This window comes from Oncorhynchus mykiss, chromosome 2 (assembly GCF_057628025.1).
Source record: "Oncorhynchus mykiss isolate SJ-2025 chromosome 2, ASM5762802v1, whole genome shotgun sequence".
In the NCBI taxonomy this organism is placed as follows: Eukaryota; Metazoa; Chordata; class Actinopteri; order Salmoniformes; family Salmonidae; genus Oncorhynchus; species Oncorhynchus mykiss.
This window is the reverse complement of record NC_143023.1, coordinates 23309829-23333811: the sequence shown is the minus strand read 5'-3', so window position 1 is coordinate 23333811 and position 23983 is coordinate 23309829. Positions and strand designations below refer to the sequence as shown.

General features: G+C 42.2%; 2 protein-coding genes across 6 annotated transcripts; one reads left to right on the top strand and one right to left on the bottom strand.

Moving 5' to 3' along the window:
• Positions 1–68: 68 nt before the first annotated feature.
• LOC110538727 (RNA-binding protein 42) lies at positions 69–9534 on the bottom strand. 4 transcript variants are annotated; one of them, XM_021625689.3, is made up of 11 exons: positions 9326–9534; positions 8919–8979; positions 8604–8739; positions 8378–8447; positions 4619–4690; positions 4308–4480; positions 2696–2872; positions 2351–2497; positions 2048–2165; positions 1186–1380; positions 69–772 (listed from the first exon to the last, which is right to left on the bottom strand). In XM_021625689.3, the coding sequence occupies exons 1-11, from the start codon at positions 9504–9506 to the stop codon at positions 660–662; spliced, it is 1443 nt and encodes a 480-aa protein (XP_021481364.3). In that variant the 5' UTR covers positions 9507–9534; the 3' UTR covers positions 69–659. The 4 variants fall into 4 exon arrangements, with proteins under 4 accessions (XP_021481364.3, XP_021481379.3, XP_036799056.2 ...); XM_021625704.3 differs by having other exon boundaries at positions 9247–9411; XM_036943161.2 differs by having other exon boundaries at positions 9234–9376.
• Positions 9535–16542: 7008 nt separating this feature from the next.
• On the top strand, positions 16543–23838 carry LOC110538717 (V-set domain containing T-cell activation inhibitor 1). 2 transcript variants are annotated; one of them, XM_036943182.2, is made up of 5 exons: positions 16543–16588; positions 16785–16816; positions 20600–20953; positions 21251–21316; positions 21617–22172. In XM_036943182.2, the coding sequence occupies exons 1-5, from the start codon at positions 16584–16586 to the stop codon at positions 21754–21756; spliced, it is 597 nt and encodes a 198-aa protein (XP_036799077.1). In that variant the 5' UTR covers positions 16543–16583; the 3' UTR covers positions 21757–22172. The 2 variants fall into 2 exon arrangements, with proteins under 2 accessions (XP_036799077.1, XP_021481354.1); XM_021625679.3 differs by having other exon boundaries at positions 16547–16588; positions 21041–21316; positions 21617–23838.
• Positions 23839–23983: the final 145 nt, after the last annotated feature.

Sequence of the window (23983 nt, the reverse complement as noted above, 5' to 3'; positions counted from 1 at the left end):
CCACCTCACCAAATGCTATCATTGCCTGGGCTGGAGGAGACAGGAAAGGTGAGTGCCAGGCAAATATGTCAAGCCGGTTAAGACATTTGGTTTTATTTAAAAAAAACGTTGCATTATTTTCAAATCGCTGCTTTAAAATAATCCACTTTAATGTACAAATATTTAGTTTTTTTTTTTTTTTTTAAATCCCTGTGTGAATAACAGAGGCTCTCCGGAAATACATAATTGCCATTGGAAGTAGTTTCCACAATAGCATATACATAAACAAGATCACCAAACTCACATTTCAGACAAAAATCATGAGATGCATGGGAGCCATACCAATTAAGAAAATCTGAGTGATGTTGAATTTTTTTACAAACTAAAATGTAAAAAAAAACAACAGAAACAGGAGATCAGTACATTCTACACTTCAGAAGGGCATGGTTCATGTCTAACCATTACAACCAGGACCATGTACAGTGTTTTGTAGCCTAGTTTAACCATGTTCCATGAGTAAAATGACATCCCTACTCTGTGGTAATGGAAAACATGTCAGATAGCTGGATGAGTGGCCTTCCAACTGGGCAATGGCAACAGTGTTCTGCCATCAGTGTGATTCTCACACACTCCCAGTCAAAAAACAACACTCGCACATACATACACAAGGGAAATACCATCTATCTCAGTCCCAGTTTCTTTTTCTCCTTCTGTTTCTTGCGTACAACTTCCATGTTCCTGTCCTTCCACATGCTCTTTCTCAGTTTGATGGGTCTGCTGCCGACATACTTCCCTGTGGACAAAAAAAGTCTACGATCAGTTGAGAATTGGACTGGCACCACCACACAGGTAGCTGTTAGGAAAGGAGAAGAGTAAGTCATTCCCCTCACAAACAATTGCTCACCGTTCATCTCTCTCATGGTGCGGATAGGGTCCTTGAAGCAGACAAAGCTGTAGCCCTTGGCCGTGCATTTGTCACCTTCATTAGCTTTCTAACTATGTTTTCTTGCCAATTATGCAGAAATTATGCAGAAAATCTTGTTATTGCATGAAAAAAGAAATGTCCATGTTCCCGCGAGATATTACTCACTACTACAGTTCCTCAGAATGAAAAGATCCAGATCAGGAGTTACTCCCCATTTTAAAATTACATATTGGGGTTGGATACAAAACTTTTTGGGCCATATTACACACACTATTGCTCACCGTTCATCTCCCTCATGGCTCGGACGTAGTCATTGGGGTCCTTGAAGCTGACAAAGCCGTAGCCCTTGGTCTTGCCTGTGCGTTTGTCCCGCACCACCTTGGCTTTCAGGTAGGAGGGGTAGCGGCTGAATGCCCTTGCCAGGATGTCGTCGTTCACCTCATTGCCAAGGTCTCCACAGAAGATTCTGAAATCATCTGGATGGAGGAGGGGAAGTTAGAAGATGAGGTGTGAGGCTGAGCAAAGAGGGAGGGACAAAAAGGGAATGGGACAGTGGCCTATTGTAGTGAAAACTATTCTCAATACAGGCAAGTAGGTAGCTGCTTTAAGCTACGCTAGAATTTGCTTGTAAAATCATTTTAAAAAATTCTACTTACTCTGTTAATTGTCCTTATGCAGGGGGAATAAAAATGTATTTAAAAAAAGTCCTGCACGTGTGCCATAACTAACAAAAAGAAAAATCAGGGCTTTTGACATGAGATAAGCAGAAGAACTGATCTCTCTCAGGAACTGCATGTCTACAACAGACCCACCTGAAATTCTGTTTAACTATGCGTTCCTTTTAGATGTTCCTCTGCTAACCTCATCAAAATAAGTCCCCCACAATATCGTGCTTTTTCTTTTTTGCATGTATAGCGCACGTGCAGGACTTTTATTTTGACATGAGGTAAGCTGAGGAAAGACCCACTTTTGGAAAGTCTAATTTATGTTCTATTAGATGTTTTTTCTCAATTTCCCCCCTGCATAAGGACCAACCCTATGGACAATTGGCAGAGTAAGTGGACATTTAATTTGATTGAACTTCTGGCATCCGGCGGGCTATATAATCGTGTCAGTGTAATCTGAAGTCATTAGCTAGTTTACCTGAGTCCCACTCCAGTAGACTCTGGTCCTCCCAGCTGGTGCCTGCAGCTGTACGGATACACTTCTTCGCCTTCTCTTGCTTACCCTTCTTCTTCTCCTCTGTTGTGCTATCCGCTGGCTGCAGAGAAACAAGATTCTAGAGTCAGACATATTTTCGAGATTGCTGCAATACTGATCCTTTGTAAGGTTTGGGTCAAGTCTATTTCAATCCACCAATTGAATTGTACAAGCATTTTGAATGCAGAAAAGTTTAAACCCTTTAATTAGGGCCAGGGCTGATAAACAAGGCAGAGTGTTCTGTACCTCAGTGTGGACGGGCTCGGGCTCTGGCATGCTGGGTCCGATAACGTTGTCATCTGAGGCGGCTAGGCTGGCCTCCTTCTTAGCCTCCAGCAGTCCGGCGGCCATCACCGCTGCCTGCTGCTCTGCTACAGACGCTGCCAGCTCCTCCTGATGAAGTCAGAGGGAGAACCGAGAGAGGAAAAAAAACAAATCAGAGGTATGATGATAGATGAGATTCAGTGTGAATTTGCAACAAACAGGAGCAAACTTGGCAAGTATGTAGAATGCAAATTTGAAGTAGTCGCTGAACATTTTTTTTGAATGCAAAGGCAATGAAAACTAAAGAGTAGAAGTGAGTGTACTTACCATGCGAGCCTTTCTCTGGGCATGGATGTCTGGTATCTTGGGTCCGGAGGGAGCCGTGTAGACAGTGGGGGCTGCAGAGATGATCGAGGGGGTGAGCTTGGGAGGGGCCTGGGTCACAGACCTGGAGGGTGCAGACACCATGGAGTGTCCCATGGGTGTACCATGGGTCGATCCCACCTGTAGATGGTAAGATATGGTAAGAGCATATAGAGAAATGGAGATAATGACTCACAACAGAATAGGGCAAGATTGACCAAGCCTGTTCACATTCCTAATTGAAGACACAGTTAATGCCGAATTTCCTTAAAGGCCTTCCAACACTGTACGTCAGAATCAGTCTTTTACGATTATTACATGTCACAATGTGCGATCTTACCTAATTTAAATCTATCAACCTGGCCAGATCGTACGATTTGCTTCAGTACGGTCGACACATTCTGTGATTGGCTTGCGAGGCTACGTCAGCCGATGTATGCTACGTCAACTGCAGCGGTGCATCTGATTTCAGATGTCAAAAATGTCAGATGTAGCCTAAACAAGATTAGGGAAATTGTTCTTCTTGCAAAGCATTTAAATGTTTAAATCAAACTATTACAGGGACAGTGAAGCATGTTTTCTTATTTTGCTTCCATACTCCAAAAGTTTGGATTTTAAATTAAACAATGACTATGGAGGTTAAAGCGCAGACTGGCAGCTTTAATTTGAGGGTATTGGGCGAAACATTTAGAAATTACACCACTTTTTGTACATAGTCCCCCCCATTTTAGGGGAGCAAAAGTATTGGGACATTCACTTGTGTATTAAAGTAGTAAAAAGATAAGTATTTGTTCCCATATTCATAGCACAAAATGACTACATCAAGCTTCTGGCTAAAATTTGTTGGATGCATTTGCTCTTTGTTTTGGTTGTTTCAGATTAGGTTGTGCCCAATAGAAATGAATGGTAAATACTGTATTGTGTGATTTTAGAGTCACGTTTATTATAAATAAGAATAGAACGTTTCTAAATACTTCTACATTAATGTGGATGCTACCATGATTACGAATCATCCTGAATGAATAGTAAATAATGAGTGAGAAAGTTAGACGCACAAATACCATACCTCCAAGACTAACCTCTTATCTTTACAATAACGGGAGGTTAGCATTTTATTTCTCACTTATCATTATTCACAATTCTGGATTATCTGTAATCACCACATTCATGGAAACTCACTGTATATTAATCTGACTATTCACAATAATCGTACTGTTGTGTGCATACTCAGTGCCGGCCGTGTTCCTATTGGTAAGTCACCGGGATCGGCTCGTGACACCAGCCACACTACACGATAAAGGCTCAACATTTCTGACACTGCCAGAACTTTGTCTGAGCCTACGACTGCATGTACTGGTACTCAAAATCAGCAGACCAAGACCATGTCACACTGAACGAGCCAAGAAAATAGTTTATGACCTAAGAATTTCCAACAACGTAGAAATGTTGTCTGGGAGGGCCAAATCGTGGCATAAGATGGCTAAAATCGTAGAGTCTGCATGGGCCTTTAGGGAGACCATTGATATCAGTCGTCCAAGGAGCCTCGGGGTAGAAAAAAGGCACTGTAGCAACTAACCGGAGGTCCTACTGAGCTCATATGCCCCATTGGGTCCATGGGATGCTGAGGATGCTGAGGGGGTCCTTGCATGGGGGGTGCCATCATCATGGGCGGGGGAGGAGGGGGGCGTGGCAGTGGGGGAGCCATCATACCCTGTGGAGGGGGACCACTCATCACAGGCATCCTCGGACCTGCTGACAGAGAGATTTCAAATTAGCCTCCCAACACATTGTTTTTCATTTGAAGACTGAATCGCTGTAGAGATTTGATGCTCCTTCTTTCATTTAGCTAGCACTGAGGTGAAGTCAGCAACAGTAGAGATAAATGACCTGGTCTCTGCAGGATGTGCGGCATAAACGCTGGTCTCATCATTGGCGGTGGTCTGACACCTGGGGTTATAGCTGAAGAGCAGAAGAAAAAAAAAAAGAACAGCATAAACTGAAGTGACCTGTAGACATGGTGTAAATGATGAACACTGTTTTTGAGTAAAATATACATTTTAAGTATGTCATGTAATAAATAATAAGTAGTCCTCTGTAGCTCAGTTGGTAGAGTATGGTGCTTGCAATGCCAGGATAGTGGGTTTGATTCCTGGGACCCCCCATCATAAAAAATGTATTCGTGCATGACTAAGTCGCTTTTGATAAACGCGTCTGCTAAATGGCATATACAGCGCATTTGGAAAGTATTCAGACCCCTTCACCTTTTCCACATTTTGTTACATTAGTCTTATTCTAAAATAGATTTTAAAAGAAATCCTCAATCTACACATACTACCCCATAATGACAAAGGTAAAAACAGGTTACATATTTTTTGCTGAAATATCACATTTACATATGTTTTTATTCATTTATTTTATATTTCACCTTTATTTAACCAGGTAGTCTAGTTGAGAACAAGTTCTCATTTACAACTGCGACCTGGCCAGGATAAAGCAAAGCAGTGTGACACAGACAACAGAGTTACACATGGAATAAACAAACAAGCCAATAACACAATAAACAAGTCAATGACACAGTAGAAACAAAAAGAGTCTATATACAGTGTGTGCAAAAGGCATGAGGAGGTAGGCAGTAAATAGGCCATAGGAGCAAATAGTTACAATTTAGCAGATTAACACTGGAGTGATAAATAAGCAGATGATGATGTGCAAGTAGAGATACTGGTGGGCAAAAGAGCAGAACATTAATTAAAAACAGTATGGAGATAAGGTAGGTAGATTGGGTGGGCTATTTACAGATGGACTATGTACAGCTGCAGCGGTCGGTTAGCTGCTCAGATAGCTGATGTTTAAAGTTGGTGAGGGAAATAAAAGTCCAACTTCAGCGATTTTTGCAATTCGTTCCAGTCACTGGCAGCAGAGAACTGGAAGGAAAGGAAGGATTTGATTTTGGATTGGAGATGTTTAATATGAGTCTGGAATGAGAGTTTACAGTCTAACCAGACACCTAGGTATTTTTAGTTGACCACATATTCTAGGTCGGAACCGTCCAGGGTGGTGATGCTAGTCTGGCAGCGGGTGAGGACAGCGAACGGTTGAAAAGCATGCATTTGGTTTTACTAGCGTTTAAGAGCAGTTGGAGGCACGGAAGGAGTGTTGTATGGCATTGAAGCTCATTTGGAGGTTAGTTAGCACAGTGTCCAAGGAAGGGCCAGAAGTATACTGAATGGTGTCGTCTGCGTAGAGGTGGATCAGGGAATCGCCCGCAGCAAGAGCGACATCGTTGATATATACAGAGAAAAGAGTCGGCCCGAGAATTGAACCCTGTGGTACCCCCATAGAGACTGCCAGAGGTCTGGACAACATGCCCTCCGATTTGACACACTGAACGCTGTCTGCAAAGTAGTTGGTGAACCAGGCGAGGCAGTCATTAGAAAAAAACAAGGCTATTGAGTCTGCCGATAAGAATACGGTGATTGACAAGAGTCGAAAGCCTTGGCCAGGTCGATGAAGACGGCTGCACAGTACTGTCTTTTATCGATGGCGGTTATGATATCTCAAGTACCTTGAGCGTGGCTGAGGTACACCCGTGACCGGCTCGGAAACCAGATTGCACAGCGGAGAATGTAAGGTGGGATTCGAAATGGTCAGTGATCTGTTTATTAACTTGGCTTTCGAAGATTTTAGGTAGGCAGGGCAGGATGGATACAGGTCTGTAACAGTTTGGGTCTAGAGTGTCACCCCCTTTGAAGAGGGGGATGACCGCGGCAGCTTTCCAATCTTTGGGGATCTCCGACGATACTAAAGAGGTTGAACAGGCTGGTAATGGGGGTTGCAACAATGGTGGCGGATAGTTTTAGAAAGAGAGGGTCCAGATTGTCTAGCCCAGTTGATTTGTACGGGTCCAGGTTTTGCAGCTCTTTCAGAACATCTGCTATCTGGATTTGGGTGAAGGAGAAGCTGGGGCTGTTGGCCGGGGTTGGAGTAGCCAGGAGGAAGGCATGGCCAGCCGTTGAGAAATGCTTATTGAAATGTTCAATTATCATGGATTTATCGGTGGTGACTGTATTACCTAGCCTCAGTGCAGTGAGCAGCTGGGAGGAGGTGCTCTTGTTCTCCATGGACTTTACAGTGTCCCAAAAACTTTTGGAGTTAGAGCTACAGGATGCAAATGACTGCTTGATAAAGCTAGCCTTTGCTTTCCTGACTGACTGCGTGTATTGGTTCCTGACTTCCCTGAACAGTTGCATATCGCGGGGACTATTCGATGCTATTGCAGTCCGCCACAGGATGGTTTTGTGCTGGTCAAGGGCAGTGAAGTATTCAGACCATTTACTCAGTACTTTGTTGTAGTACCTTTGGCAGCGATTATAGCCTCAAGTCTTCTTGGGTATGACACTATAAGCCTGGCACACCTGTATTTGGGGAGTTTCTCTCATTTTTATCTGCAGATCCTCTCAAGCTCTGTCAGGTTGGATGGGGAGCATCGCTGCACAGCTATTTTCAGGTCTCTCCAGAGATGTTTGATCGGGTTCAAGTCCGGGCTCTGGCTGGGCCCCTCAAGGACATTGACACTTGTCCTGAAGCCACTCCTGCATTGTTTTGGCTGTGTGCTTAGGGTCGTTGTCCTGTTGGAAGGTGAACCTTCTCCCAAGTCTGAGGTCTTGAGCACTCTGGAGCAGGTTTTCATCAAGGATCTCTACTTTGCTCCATTCATCTTTCCTCGATCCGGACTATATTCCAGGCCCTACTGCTGAAAAGCATCACAGCAAAATGCTGCCACCACTATGCTTCACCGTAGGGATGGTGCCAGGTTTCCTCCATACATGACACTTGGCATTCAGGCCAAAGAGTTCAATCTTGGTTTCATCAGATCCGAGAATCTTTTTTTCTTATGGTCTGAAAGTCCTTTAGGTGCCTTTTGGCAAACTCCAAGTGGGCGGATTGGGGAAGATTGGCTTCCGTCTGGCCACTCTACTACAAAGGCCTGATTTGTGGAGTGTTGCAGAGATGGTTGTTATTCTGGAAGGTCCTCCCATCTACACAGAGGAACTCTGGACCTCTGTCAGAGTGACCATCGGGTTCTTGGTCACCTCCCTGACTAAGGCCATTCTCCCCCGATGTAAGAATGATGGAGGCCACGGTGTTCTTGGGGCCCTTCAATGCTGCAGAGATTTTTTTGCACCTTTCCCCAGATCTGTGCCTCGACACAATCAAGTCTCGGAGCTCTACGTACAATTCCGTCAACCTCATGGCTTGTTTTTTTCTCTGACATGCACTGTCAACTGTGGGACCTTACATAGACAAGTGTGTACCTTTCCAAATCATGTCCAATCAATTGAATTTACCACAGGTGAACTCCAATCAAGTTGTAGAAACATCAAGGACGATCAATGGAAACAGAATGCACCTGAGCTCAATTGAGTCTCATAGCAAAGGGTTTAAATTCTTATGTATTTTTCTTATGTATTTTTCTTACAAAAACCTGATATTAATTTTGTTATTATCATGTATATTGATGAAGGGGGGAAAGTATTACATCTATTTTAGAATAAGGCTGTAGCAAAATGTGGAAAAATGGAAGGGGTCTGAATACATTCCAAATGCAAAGTATTATGTTAATAAACGTGAATCAAACCATGTCACCTGGGCCTACAAATGCAGGGGGTGGAGGTCCCACGAAAGTGGCAGCCCTTGCATCCAAAGTTTGCTGAACCTGAGAGAGAAAGGGGATTTGAAGGAGTTGGATGCATCCGGCTACCACCACATTCTGTTTGCTTTTAGCAGAAGATAGGTTTGAGTTCGTTCATTCTACTATTGATCTTTCCTATATAATGTTCAATCATTCTTCCTTCAAGAGCTCAGTCAGTACCTGTCGGTAGGTGTTGGTGCCGATGATGGGTCGGATCATAGGAACAGTCATAGGAACACCCATTGGGAGCAACTCCATCACTACAGGGTCTCCTGCAGTCATTGCCACTTGACCCCCCAGGACCTCCTGCTCAAACCTGGTTCAGAACCAACACAAGAGTTACCAACAGATGACGATTGTCGTGAGATATTGTTTGCCTGTCCTTATAGAGAAGTAAGACCATTTAGTAGGGGTTCTTTTGGCATAGTCACCACACACGGCATTGCAATATTATTGAAGGTAACCGAAGTGTCATGCCTCAACTCTTGTACTCACAGAGCCATTTCAGCCTCCATCTCCTTCAACCGCTCCTCTCCTGATTTCATCGCCATACTTACTGCAAAGACAAACGTTTTGTTGGTAGTCCATTCTTTGGTGGTAAACACATCTAGGTAGCTACTGAAAATGTGTACAGTTAACGTTTGGCTAACACCAAAGGCATTGATAGTTAGCTTGTTTACGTTATAGCTACTGTATTGGCTAGTAACTTTAACTGTTTGCTAACAGTTATCGCTAGTTGTCTGGCTAACGTTAACCAGGATGCCATAATTTTTTTTTAAAACAGCAAGTTAGTACAGCACGTATACGTACAAAACGTTATTACCCTAAATTGTGATGTTCCAAAACTCTTTAATCTTAACTAGCTATTTAAATAAAGCATGCATTTTTGTATTTATCCGTACCTACAAACCGAGGCCAACGTTGTCCAAAATGGCCAGTCGCATTATTATGACGTAGGAGTCGTGGTTTTGTTCCATCACGACTGTGTGGTTGGGTCCGTTCCAGGGGATCTGTTCTTCTTCTTCGCGTGGTTTTCCGACAGACAATACACTTTGTTGAATATTGTTGCCTTTCACAGTTCATAAAGTGCAATGCACATTTGTTCACAAAAAAGGGAAATTGTACCACCAACTAACCCTATTTATAAACTGGGCGGTTCAAGCCCTGAATGCTGATTGGCTGACAGCCGTGGTATATCAGACCATATTCCACAGGTATGACAAAACATTTATTTTCACTGCTCCAGTTACGTTACTAAACAGTTTATAACAGCAATATCCTCAACACACCCCACTACCCCTTCCCACTACTTTGGCTCTCACAGATCCTACACCAGGCCGTTGGCCAGGGAGCCTGTGTCCCCTTCTCTCAAAACCCACTATAGTTCTTCTGCAGTAAAATATCTGACACCCAAAAACTTCTCTGCTGGTGTAGAGAACTGTTCAAATCACTCTGTACTGGCCTACTACTCACAGGGATCCTTTCCCTCACACTTTGTCCACCATCCTCTACTTTCTCACTGCCTCAGCATATGACGCTTTCTGCACTGCTCTCATCCTGGAAACTTCAAGCTGTCTCACTCGCACAGAACATTTCTGATTCCCAGCAACATGGCCACCCCCACAATTGAAACACTCCACTTTTCCCACCGAAAGAACACACTCCTTTGTACCATGTCCTCTTGCACACTTCTCACACCTCGGAATCTCCCCCCTACATACTCCTGCAACATGACCATAAACTTGGTACCTGAAACACTGTAGTGGGTTCTGAATAAAAGCTCTCATGGGATAACTTATATACCCTTGCATGACTTTATCCAACAAACACTGCATCTAAACTCAGAAGGACAGAGAGGGTGTCCTCAGTCTAGGGGCATGCATCACAGACATCGGGGATCCTCAACATAATTTGATCCACCTCAACACTACCCCAGTTATCAAGCCTTTCAGCAGCATTTTGTTCCTAAGAGCAAAGCAGGACACAGCTCTCATTCCGAGTTGCAAAATGCGCAGCGCCCTCTCCCCCTGGGCAGCAGACACACATAAAAATCTACATAAGTCCACTTCTGAATATTTTCACTTCTTCACCCAGCAAACTAATCAGTCAAAAGGCATAGATCCACTTTCTAAATGAATCATACTCCCACTGGGCCAGAGTAATCTTAGGCATTTTCCTGATCATTGGGGTGAGGCTCAAAAGCCTTCACCTAAGTGTTCAGGTTCTTCCTCTTCACTTCTGTCAGGTTCAATTTCAAGTTCACTATCTGTCGACTGCTCAGGGTTTCAGGAGTGTAACGCAATTATCTCTCCTGTACTTGAGTCAAAGGAAAAAGTACTCGACTTGTATTTAGCAAATGTCGTCTTGGGTTTGAACCTCGCCCCCTTCTTTCTGCCTCACGTCATTTAGCTCTTTTTTCTGCCTCACGTCATCTCGCCATCCTCCATCTTGCCGCAAGTCCACTAGCTAGCTTGCTCCAACTCCACCTCAAGCTGTCCACATCTAGGCAAAACTTTTTCCAGGTGGTCTGATAATCACACAGAAAGCGGTCAAGTTCAAGATGTATTGATATCCACATGGCAATCAATGCAACATAAACCTCAAATACATGTTGCCGGTGTTTACATACACTAACGTTGCTCCCTATTGTATTGGGTTGCACAAAAAACAGTCCATGGGAAGCCAGAAGTTAAATACATTCCTACACAGACTCCGGGGCCTGTGAGGACAGAGCATTCATCGCCACAATTCCTTCTGTAAGTCCCTGAGTCCCACAAAACGTTCAGCCGCACTCACAACAATGCCTATTTCCTCAGATTTCCTCTCTGTTTGCGCTGTGAGTTTGATGATAACCAATGCAATCAACGTTACTAAGTCCATCTTCTTAACAAGCAACATGTCAGGATCCCTCTGTTGACAATAAATATTCTCTGGTGTCTCTGCTCCTACTACCATTATTTCTTCAACATCACTCCTTTCTTCTCCGGATAGGAGACATGCTGGACAGCCCGTATTCTTGCCACCTCCATTGCCTTCACACTAACAGGGAATTTGATCATCACCGCATGATCATCACCACAATTGCAGCATTTAGGCTCAGCTGGCATACGATAGTCCTCCTGTCTACATACACTTGACACATGGGCAAATATTTTGCATTCATCACACTGTATGGGTTTGGGTACAAAAGCTCTCACAGGGTATCTCATAAAACCCAAATACATGTGATAAGGGAGAGAATGGATGGAGTGGGCTTCCTCTCTCCTTCCACCATGCGGGTCAATCGGTGTGCACCAACCACTTGATCCAATTTTTCACATATATCCTTTGCATTCACTTCTAACGTCACCCCAGAGATAACACCATTGATAGGCGCTCTGCTTCGAAAATAAACACGACACACTCCAATCCGATATCTTCTTGAGGTGCAAAGCACGCTACTTCTGTTACATAGATACACCGAAAACCAAAATAAGCCCACTTCTCATTACTCTCACCGACACCACCTTATACAACACATCCACAATTGTTATAGAGACAGACAGGTCTCCCAGTTAACATCTATCCAAAACCCTTACTCTTTTTTCCCCAGAACTAGGCTTGGATTTACTAGATTCCACAACCACTTATCTTATTTCCTTTTGTATTTCACACTGTAATCCAATTGTTCTCCTTCATCTCCAGTCGACACACCATCTGATTCAAACAGAACATCCACTTCCGCCATCTTTCCCCCCCTTCAAAGAGCCGAGTGGAACTGAGACAAAATATATAAAAGGTATTATTATTATTATTGTTGTTGTAGACCCACTTCCTCATGTCAAAATAAAGGTCCTGCACGTGTGCCATGTGTGGACAAAAAAGTAATCACTTGTGGGGGACTTTTATATTGACATAAAGTAAGCAGAGAAGAAGTGGGTCTACAACAGACCCACATTTGCAAAGTCTGTTTAATAATAAGTTCCTTTAGATATTTTGTCTAATTCGCCCCCATCTTAATGATGAACTGTCCTGCCAACCAGCACAGTGTGTTGAAATTGAATTTTATTTAACTTCCTGCTAACTGTTTTTTAGTGCAACCCAATAGGGAACAATTTTTGTGTATGTAAATACATCCCTGTTACTAAAAGCATCTATCGAGGGAGGAGCATCAGTTACTGCATTACTTGGTACAATATTATATATATATATATATATATATATATATCTTTGATTTACAGATAGCCAGGGGCACACAGTTTTTTTTGTTATTTTAGTCTATATATAAATGTTTGTTTTAATATTGCGGATAGATTGTTGCTTCCATCAATGTAATTGTCTGCATAATTTCCAATCCCCCTGTAACGGTTATCCTCGGTGGAAGAAGGTGAAGAGGACCACGGTGCAGCGTGGTACATGTTCATGGTGGATTTAATAAAGAAACTGAACACTAGAAAAAAACAAAGCAGCACAAACGAAACAGTTCTGTCTGGTGCAGACACACAAAGACAGAAAACAATCACCCACAACTCGTGGGAAAAACAGGCTGCCTAAGTATGGTTCTCAATCAGAGACAACAATTGACAGCTGCCTCTGATTGAGAACCGTACCAGGCCAAACACATAGAAAACCAAAACTAGAACAACACATAGAATGCCCACCCCAACTCACGCCCCGACCAACCTAAAATAGAAACAAAAACAAGGAACTAAGGTCAGGACGTGACACCCCCATATATTTTTGGGGTAAATATATACACTACCGTTCAAAAGTTTGGGGTCACTTAGAAATGTCCTTGTTTTGAAAGAAAAACACATTTTTTGTCCATTAAAATAACATCAAATTGATCAGAAATACAGTGTAGACATTGCTAATGTTGTAAATGACTGTTGTAGCTGGAAACGGCTGATTTTTTTATGGAATATCTACATAGAATATCTACATTATTAGTCCCACCATATATTTATAACTGTGCTCTTTCACAAAAGTTCTGACCGTATATACATTTTTACAGACCCCATATGTTTTACATTTGCTATCTTGCTGTTATTAATCCCACCCTTCAGCATATGGACAGTACCAAAATAAACGATCTAATGACTCTGCCTCCTCGCAGAAAAATCTGCAGAGCATGGGGACACTATGTCACCGCTAAGTGTAAGGGGAGACCTTGAAAATTCTAGCCCTTTCGCTTCTGATATAGTTACATTAGAAGTGCACATCCATGAAGGCTCAAGGTCATTGGCTACAGATAAAATGATGTCAAATCACGTTAAATGTACAGTAGCTTTCAAAATCTTAGCTAGCAGTCATCATCATGAATCAAGTCGACAATCTGTTATGGTGAGTGAATGAGGACCCAAAAGCGAACTAACTTAAACAGAGCTTCTTTAATAACCAAACATAGGTAGGCTCAGATAGACCGGCAGATTCCGACAGGACAGGACAAGGTTACAGCAAACATGACGATAGTCTGGCTCAGGCATGAAACACAACAAACAAGAATCCGACAAGGACAGGAACAGAAACAGAGAGAGATATAGGGACCTAATCAGAGGGAAAAAGGGAACAGGTGGGAAACGGGGTGAATGGGTAGTTAGAGGAGACAAGGAACAGCTGGGGGAAAGCGGGGGAGAAAAGGTAACCTAACAACGACCAGCAGAGGGAGACAGGGTGAAGGGAAAGGACAGAGACAAGACACAACATGACAGTACATGACACAATCCTTTTCAATCCTTGTCATATGAAGATAAATTATAGATAAAACGTATCAGTGCTCATCGGCCATTGGATATAAACATTACACAACAAGTTGGAAATCACAAATTCAACAATGAGTGGTTTGGAAGGAAGTGAGCACACCACCACAATGTTAGTCCAAAAATGTATTGTATGCTGCTGCATAAATGATTGTAAGAGCTTTCATTGTCTGCTTATATGCCCCTGTTATTTATCCTACGCTTGGTCTACAGGGAGAATACTGTAAGGACTGCCCATGTTCTGAATTCTGTTGCTGTACATTCCAAAAGTGCTGAACAAATAGTTATATTGACAACGTCTGTCCTAGCTCGCTCATAAATGTCTTAATTGAAATTACTGATTGCCTCTTATCCGCCTGTCGTCCCCTTATGCCATAGTTTGTACATCTCAATTGTCAGTAGAAACCAAATTTTTTAAAGCAAGTCAGCCATATCAGCTAAGTTTTTTTTAAAGGTAGTAAATGAGGCTAAATGAACTGTTTCGCTGCCAGACAAGGCTCCGCTGATAGCCATGTTTGGCAGTGGTAAGGTGTTGGGACTGCTGTTGGGATAGCTTTATGTACGCCCTAACACTTTGTGGGCACCGTTTGTCACCGTTAGAATGCAATTAATGTATTGTGTAGTGTTGTGTAGTGGCTTTTCTGGCATGCATATATTTTTTTGCCACACCAAGATTTACATGCTAAAATCGCCATTGGTGTAAATGTATGGAAAGGATGATAACAGAAGGGCTCACTTACTTCCTGGAGAGCAGAGGACTATTGTCACCAGACCAAAGTGGGTTTAGAAAAGGCAGGGGAACGATGGATCCTGTACTGTGCCTAGAGTTAGACATATGGAAGGACTGTGATATGTGGAAGGAAGGTCTGCTTATCAAACTGGAAATCATGGGGCTTGGAGGAAGTGTTTTAACTGGTCTTAAAAGGTCTTTTTTTTGGACAATCAACACAAGTGAGGGTGGGGAGCTCTATGTCAGAAAGGTATGAGAGGGATATGGTATCCCCCAGGGAAGTGTCATTAGCCCTTTGTTGTTCTCCATTATGATAGATAATGTATTCTCCAAGGTGAGACCAAATATTGGGAGGTCATTGTTTGCCGATGACGGGGCACTGTGGAAGAGAGGGAGAAATATTCCCGATACAGCCAGGAGAGTTCAAGGAGACAAGTTGCTCAGTGGTCACTCAGGTGGGTCTTCAAGTTCTCCATTGATAAAATACAGACTGTTTTTTACTAGAAGGAAGTTTGGGTAGGAAATATGCCTGAAGGTGTACGGGCGTTTAGGTTCCTGGGGGGGGGGGGGGGGGGGGGGGGGGAATTTGTGAGGTTCCTCTGGGTGCCAGCTCATGGGAGTAGAGGGGAATGAGGAGTCGGATGTTCTTGCCAAGCAGGCTCTTAAATATCCTAATGTTAACATTGTGGCGTACAGCAAGTCAGCCACTAGGGGGAGACTCGTCGAGGCCTGGTGACAGACGGTGAATAAATGGCTCCATCTGCTGGACGTGCCAGGTCTTGACGGGTTCTCCGGCCAGGACTAATTGTGGCTGATTAGGAGTTGGTGAGTAATCAAGGCCCATAAAGCTGCCCATAAAGCTGCCCATAAAGCTGCCAGAAGGGCAGCACACAGGGAGAGTGGGGGAAATAAAGGAATCCCGTATAGTTGGGGACGGTTACAGTGGTAACAGGAGTGAGTGCAGTTTTGATCCCGACAGCGAGACCAGAAGAGGGTATCCCAGATAGGGTCTCATGGGGGAGACCTATCATTTTATTTTTGATTTATTATTTAAATAAACACCCTTGAAACCGAGCTAATCATACTCTGTCCGTGTCTGATCTGTGTAAACGTCTTGACCAAACCCCCTGGTCTGCCACAACAGGGAAATGACAATAGGAAAAGCAGAAGCCAATGGACTAGTAATAACAGTAGTTAATTACAAATGGCACAAAATGTGGAACAGGGAGGGAAAGGGAAGATCCAGGAAAAGGTAGGGGCACGGAGGTCCTCAGGTTGAGAGAGAAGGGTGGAAAGTGTAATAAGGCTGGGACTGGCACATACAAGGCTGAAACACACATTTGAAATTGGTAGGAAAGCATCCAACTGGGAAGTGTGATCATTTTCAGGAGGAGATGGAGACAGTGGAACATGTTCTTTTTCAGTGCCAGCACTATGAGAAGGAAAGGGAGAGATTATTATTAGATTCAAGGAATAATGGTGTTGAAGAGACAAGTTTAATTGTACTGTTCAGGCAAACTTCACGTGATGTATTTCTTTGCATATTTAGTTTCCTTAGGGAGACAAGATTAATGGATAGGATTTATACCTTTTCTGTCTCTGGTCCACACTCCAGTCCAGTTGGTGGCGGTAATGCACATTTAAAGTTGGCCATCTACACCCTGTGCGGCACTTTCTTTGTTCCCTCTGCACATGGGGTAAGTGCTAACATTTCATTAATTCACTCAAATGTTTAACAAAGTTTAGAAACTAAGGGGTATATGTACAATTGGATCCCCATGCTTAATAGGCTCTATAATGCATTATATAGGATAAAGAAAATGCAGGATAAAGTTAGTCCATGGATTATTAGAAGCAGAATTCAAAGAGTATGTGTCTCTCTTTGTCTTTCAGGTTGTGTGTGGTCTCTGTGCTGTTTGTTATCAGTAAGTAAAAATTGAGTATTTTCATATGGTGTGTATGGACAAGTAGTAGGGCAAATATCAAACCTTTACAAATACCTTTTTTAGTAATTCATAAATAAATGGGATCCCTCATCAATGATCACGTGAACATTGATTAGTGCATATTTGTGCAGCACTCAAATCAAAGTTTATTTGTCTCGTGCGTCGAATACAACAGTGAAATGCTTACTTACAGGCCCTAACCAATAGTGCCATTTTTAAGTTAAAAAAAGGTACACCTTTGGCAGCTGTGATTCTTCTCGGGTAGGTCTCCTAAGAGTACATTTAAGTCAAAGCTGTAATTTGGCCACTCAGGAACATTCACTGTCTTCTTGGTAAGCAACTCCAGTTTAGATTTGGCTTTGTGTTGTGGGTTATAGTCCTGCTGAAAGGTGAATTTCTCTCCCAGTGTCTGCTGTGAAGTGGACTTAAGCAGGTTTTCCTCTAGGATTTTGCCTGTGCTTAGCTCCATAACGTTTATTTTCATCCTGAAAAACTCCCCAGCCTTTGCTGATGTCAAGCATACCCGTACCATTCTTCTACATATCTACATTGCTTGCAGTTTGGAGTTTTAGGCTGCGTTTCTGTATAGCACCCTGTGACATCTGCTGTAAAAAGGTCTTCATAAATACATTTGATTGATTGATGATGCAGCCACCACCATGCCTGAAAAAAAGGAGGCAGTTACTCAGTGATGAGTTGTTGGATTTACCCCAAACATAAGGCTTTGCATTTAGGCCAAAAAGTGTATTCCTTTGCAGTGTTTTTTTTCTTCAGTATTACTTTAGTGCCTTGTTGCATACTGGATGCATGTTTTGGAATACTTTTATTCTGTATATTTGTATTCTTCTTTTCACTGACATCCATCAGCAGTTTCCTTCCTGTCCTGCAGCTCAGTTCAGAAGGACGACAGTATCTTTGATGTGTCTGGGTGGTTTAATACATCATCCACAGCATAATTATTAACTTGACCATACTTAAATATATATTCAATGTCTGATTTGTTACTATTACCCATCTACCAATCACTGCCCTTCTTTATGAGGCTTACAAAAAGCTCCCTGGTCTTTGTAGTTGAATCTGTGCTTGAAATGTAATACTTGACTGAGGGACCATACAGATTTTCTGTGTACTGTATGTGGGACAGAGGAAGGGGTAGTCATTAAAAAATCATGTCAACCTCTATTATTTCGTACAGTGAGTCCATATAACTTATGTGATTTGTTATGCCAAATTTGACTTCTGAACTAATTTAGGCTAGCCTAAACAAAGGGGTGAATACATATGCAATGACTATTCAAGTTATTACAGTTTTATTCGTTTGTAAAAATGTGTAGAATTTTCTTTATACTTGGACATTATGTGATATTTTGTGTAAATCAATGACAAATTAATATTAATATATTTCAATTCCACTTTGTAATGCAACAAAATGTGAAAAAAGTTTGTGAAAATTGCGTATTTACCTGATTTATTTGATATTAATGGTTAACGATTAAGATTTAACTAATAGCAAGACATTTTTGTCCTACTATTGCTCTGTCTTTATGATCTCCACTCTAGTTCCCTGCAGCCAATCTGGGCGTATGGTCAGTAGAGATGGCTTGAGCTGACAAATGAGTTAAAAACTACATTACATAGACAAGATGTGGTGGGTGTAACCGAGAGAGAGCTAGCCTGGAAGAGTTTAGAACAATCCCTCATTGTCTCATAATCATCATGGCATCTAGGAAACTAAGCCAGGGTGAGATTAAGACAACAACACTGTACAGATAATGACCGAATGAACCCAGAGTGGCTTATGATGCCCATTGGGGTGGAAACAGCCACGACTAAGCATTCTTAGTGTCAGCTATATATAGAACTCTGCATTCTGTAAAGGTTAGTTAACTCGGTCCAACACTCAAGGGTGTTGGGTCGACCAGCCTCATTATTGCAATAATTAATCGATATTGAATAAAGATGATTGTTTGAAGAAATGACAAGGTCTCTCTCACTTGATTAGAATATTCCACTACAAGTTCAAGCGGGTGTAGACTTTCTATAGGAACTGTATGGATTATGTCATTTCATCCATTCCGCCCTTTCATGGTTAGACAGCAAAGAAGTAGAGAAACAGTTGAAGTCTAAAGTTTACATACACTTAGGTTGGAGTCATTAAAACTTGTTTTTCAACCACTCCACAAATTTCTTGTTAACAAACTATAATTTTGGCAAGTCGGTTAGGGCATCTACTTTGTGCATGACGCAAGTCATTTTTCCAACAATTGTTTACAGACAGATTATTTCACTTATAATTCACTGTATCACAATTCCAGTGTGTCAGAAGTTTACATACACTAGGTTGACTGTGCCTTTAAACAGCTTGGAAAATTCCAGAAAATTATGTCATGGCTTTAGAAGCTTCTGATAGGCTAATTGACATCATTTGAGTCAATTGGAGGTGTACCTGTAGATGAATTTCAAGGCCTACCTTCAAACTCAGTGCCTCCTTGCTTGACATCATGGGAAAATCAAAATAAATCATCCAAGACCTCATAAAACAAATTGTAGACCTCCACAAGTCTGGTTCATCCTTGGGAGCAATTTCCAAACGCCTGAAGGTACCACATTCATCTGTACAAACAGTACGCAAGTATAAACACCATGGGACCATGCGGCCGTCATAGCGCTCAGGAAGGTGACGCTTTCTGACTCCTAGAGATGAACGTAATTTGGTGCGAAAAGTGAAAATCAATCCCAGAACAACAGCAAAGGACCTTGTGAAGATGCTGGAGGAAACAGGTACAAAAGTATCTATACCCACAGTAAAACGAGTCCTATATCGACATAACCTGAAAGGCCACTCAGCAAGGAAGAAGCCACTGCTCCAAAACCGCCATAAAAAAGCCAGACTATGGTTTGCAACTGCACATGGGGACAAAGATCGCACTTTTTGGAGAAATGTCCTCTGGTCTGATGAAACAAAAATAGAACTGTTTCGCCATAATGACCATTATTATGTTTGGAGGAAAAAGGGGGAGGCTTCCAAGCTGAAGAACACCATCCCAACCGTGAAACACAGGGGTGGCAGTATCATGTCGTGGGGGTGCTTTGCTGCAGGAGGGACTGGTGCACTTCATAAAATAGATGGCTTCATAAGGCAGGAAAATTACGTGGATATATTGAAGCAACATCTCGAGACATCAGTCAGGAAGTTAAAGCTTGGTTGCAAATGGATCTTCCAAATGGACAATGACCCCAAGCATACTTCCAAAGTTATGGCTTAAGGACAACAACGTCAGGGTATTGGAGTGGCCATTACAAAGCCCTGACCTCAATCCTATAGAACATTTGTGGGCAGAACTGAAAAAGCGTGTACGAGCAAGGAGGCCTACAAACCTGACTCAGTTACACCAGCTTTGTCAGGAGGAATGGGCCAAAGTTAAACAATTTAAAGACAATGCTGCCAAATACTAATATACTGTATGTAAACTTCTGACCCACTGGGAATGTGATGAAAGAAATAAAAGCTGAAATAAATAATTCTCTCTACTATTATTCTGACATTTCACATTGTTAAAATAACTGCCCTAAAACAGGGAATTTTTACTAGGATTAAATTGCAGGAATTGTGGAAAAACTGAGTTTAAATGTGTATGTAAAATTCCGACTTCAACTGTACAATAACATGTTAGAACAATGGTTGATTTGCTGTAATTAATTACCAATACCACTCTCTCTCCCACATCATCCTTCTCTCATTCCACCTATTCCATTTATCAGTGATATCATCAGTGGTAACTACAACCAGTCTACAACCAAGAGAAGTGGCAGCTCCGGGCAGTGACATCACCCTTAGCTGCTCTTTGTCTAAAAACCTGAACCTCAACAACCTGGTCGTCAACTGGCAGCGTGGAGAGTCAGAGGTGGTCCACAGCTATTACCATGGGAGAGATCAGCTGGAAAGACAGAGTGTTGTTTACAAGGGACGAACTCATCTGTTTGAAGACCAGCTCACAGTGGGAAATGCCTCACTTAGACTGAGTGATGTGCAGCCGAGTGACCAGGGCCCATACACCTGTGATGTGACAGATGAACAGGGAAGCACCCAGGAAAAGCTACAACTTCTAGTGGCAGGTAGGTTCCATTGTTGCTCCAGCTATATTGTATAGTGTAAATAATGATAACTGCCCCTACAAAAGTATTTCTAATATTTCAAACCAGCCCCTTATGATGAGCCCAGGATATCCATCCAAGCCACTTGTGACGGCTTTGTTGTGACCTTCAGTGCCTCTCAGGGGTTTCCCCAGCCAGAGGTAGTGTGGAAAGGTGTGATGGGCAGTACCAACACCACTATGGAGTTAGACAGCAAGGGGCTCTATGAGCTGGAGAGTGAGGTGACCCTGAGGCTGAACAGCACTCTGACTGTTACAGCCGAGCTGAGACTGAGGGTGCTGGACCAGAGTTTCACCAAGTTTCTCACACTCCACCCACCACCAGGTAAAATATCAGGTTTCCAAGGTTTGTTCTTTGACTCAATGTTGTTATCAGATCCTTTATTTTGAGTTCTTTTTACTATTGGATATTTTGGATTATTGATCATTCATGTGTACTAACTCCATGTGTATGTATAGTGCGTATGCTATCGTGTGTATGCGTGCGTGTGTGTTTGTGCCAATGTTTGTGTTGTTCACAATACTCTACTACAGTTCATAAAACAGTGGTCAGATATAGAGGGAAATGTTGTCTATTTCAGTTACTGAGGTTGAGTGCTCCTTTCTTCTCTCCTCCCTTCCACAGTGTGCTATGTGATGCCAGCTGAGCAGAGGAGAAGATTGTTGATATATCCCCTGCTGCTAATGCTCCTGGGATTGGTGCTCCTGTTATCCTGGAAGAGGTCTGAGCAGGAGACCAAAAAGGATAAGAAAACAGAAGAATAGAATGGCCTTCGGTCCATGGTCACTCAACAGGCATCATGCCAGAGCAATTATCATTGCTTGTTTACAGAGAAAACATAAAGGGAGGACAGACTTTTATACTAATGTACATTTTAATAGAAAGTCATTTTGTAAAAGCGGAACTACAATACATTATACACAAAGTTCAACACAATACAATGGGAGTTGCACACCACAACACTAGATGGTCATATGTACAGTGCCTTGCGAAAGTATTCGGCCCCCTTGAACTTTGCGACCTTTTGACACATTTCAGGCTTCAAACATAAAGATATAAAACTGTATTTTTTTGTGAAGACTCAACAACAAGTGGGACACAATCATGAAGTGGAATGACATTTATTGGATATTTCAAACTTTTTTAACAAATAAAAAACTGAAAAATTGGGCGTGCAAAATTATTCAGCCCCTTTACTTTCAGTGCAGCAAACTCTCTCCAGAAGTTCAGTGAGGATCTCTGAATGATCCAATGTTGACCTAAATGACTAATGATGATAAATACAATCCACCTGTGTGTAATCAAGTCTCCGTATAAATGCAGGTCCGTTAAAAGCGGTCCGTTAAAAGCGCAGAGAGCATCATGAAGAACAAGGAACACACCAGGCAGGTCCGAGATACTGTTGTGAAGAAGTTTAAAGCCGGATTTGGATACAAAAAGATTTCCCAAGCTTTAAACATCCCAAGGAGCACTGTGCAAGCGATAATATTGAAATGGAAGGAGTATCAGACCACTGCAAATCTACCAAGACCTGGCCGTCCCTCTAAACTTTCAGCTCATACAAGGAGAAGACTGATCAGAGATGCAGCCAAGAGGCCCATGATCACTCTGGATGAACTGCAGAGATCTACAGCTGAGGTGGGGGACTCTGTCCATAGGACAACAATCGGTTGTATATTGCACAAATCTGGCCTTTATGGAAGAGTGGCAAGAAGAAAGCCATTTCTTAAAGATATCCATAAAAAGTGTCATTTAAAGTTTGCCACAAGCCACCTGGGAGACACACAAAACATGTGGAAGAAGGTGCTCTGGTCAGATGAAACCAAAATTGAACTTTTTGGCAACAATGCAAAACGTTATGTTTGGCGTAAAAGCAACACAGCTGAACACACCATCCCCACTGTCAAACATGGTGGTGGCAGCATCATGGTTTGGGCCTGCTTTTCTTCAGCAGGGACAGGGAAGATGGTTAAAATTGATGGGAAGATGGATGGAGCCAAATACAGGACCATTCTGGAAGAAAACCTGATGGAGTCTGCAAAAGACCTGAGACTGGGACGGAGATTTGTCTTCCAACAAGACAATGATGCAAAACATAAAGCAAAATCTACAATGGAATGGTTTGAAAATAAACATATCCAGGTGTTAGAATGGCCAAGTCAAAGTCCAGACCTGAATCCAATCGAGAATCTGTGGAAAGAACTGAAAACTGCTGTTCACAAATGCTCTCCATCCTACCTCACTGAGCTCGAGCTGTTTTGCAAGGAGGAATGGGAAAAATTTCAGTCTCTCGATGTGCAAAACTGATAGACATACCACAAGCGACTTACAGCTGTAATCGCAGCAAAAGGTGGCGCTACAAAGTATTAACTTAAAGGGGCTGAATAATTTTGCACACCCAATTTTTCAGTTTTTGATTTGTTAAAAAAGTTTGAAATATCCAATAAATGTCGTTCCACTTCATGATTGTGTCCCACTTGTTGTTGATTCTTCACAAAAAAATACAGTTTTATATCTTTATGTTTGAAGCCTGAAATGTGGCAAAAGGTTGCAAAGTTCAAGGGGGCCGAATACTTTCGCAAGGCACTGTACCTCTGCTCCAAATCTGATTCCTCTTAAGGTTTTTTCCTTGTAGGGAGTTTTGACTTACTGCTACTTGCTTAGGGATTTGGCCCAGGTAAATCACCTTTTATATCCGCAGTTGTCTTACTGGGCTTTATAAATTACATGTATTTATTGATTGAAACGATGGCAGCTATAGCGTCTAATGAAAGTTGTTACGTGTGTTCCAGGCAATGTACTTTCCAGAATTTGTTTTTTTTTAATAAAAGGAGATGAACCCCCAATTGTGATGTCCTTTTGCTAAATCTCTTTTACAGGAAAGAACTGGCATGTTGGCAGTATACCAGCAGTACAGGGAGAGTGTCATTTTCTCCTGTAACATTTCTTTATTTAGTAGTGACATGAAACTGTATAGTTTTATTTCATTAC

Excerpts from the sequence above, each read along its gene's own strand:
- LOC110538727 (XM_021625689.3), bottom strand. The coding sequence starts at position 9,506 with ATGAACTGTGAAAGGCAACAATATTCAACAAAGTGTATTGTCTGTCGG. Across the intron at positions 8,448-8,603 it reads GCACCAACACCTACCGACAG|GTTCAGCAAACTTTGGATGC; the intron begins GTACTGACTGAG and ends TTTCTCTCTCAG. Across the intron at positions 1,381-2,047 it reads TCTACTGGAGTGGGACTCAG|ATGATTTCAGAATCTTCTGT; the intron begins GTAAACTAGCTA and ends TCCTCCATCCAG.
- LOC110538717 (XM_021625679.3), top strand. Across the intron at positions 20,954-21,040 it reads GCTACAACTTCTAGTGGCAG|CCCCTTATGATGAGCCCAGG; the intron begins GTAGGTTCCATT and ends ATTTCAAACCAG. Across the intron at positions 21,317-21,616 it reads CACACTCCACCCACCACCAG|TGTGCTATGTGATGCCAGCT; the intron begins GTAAAATATCAG and ends TCCCTTCCACAG.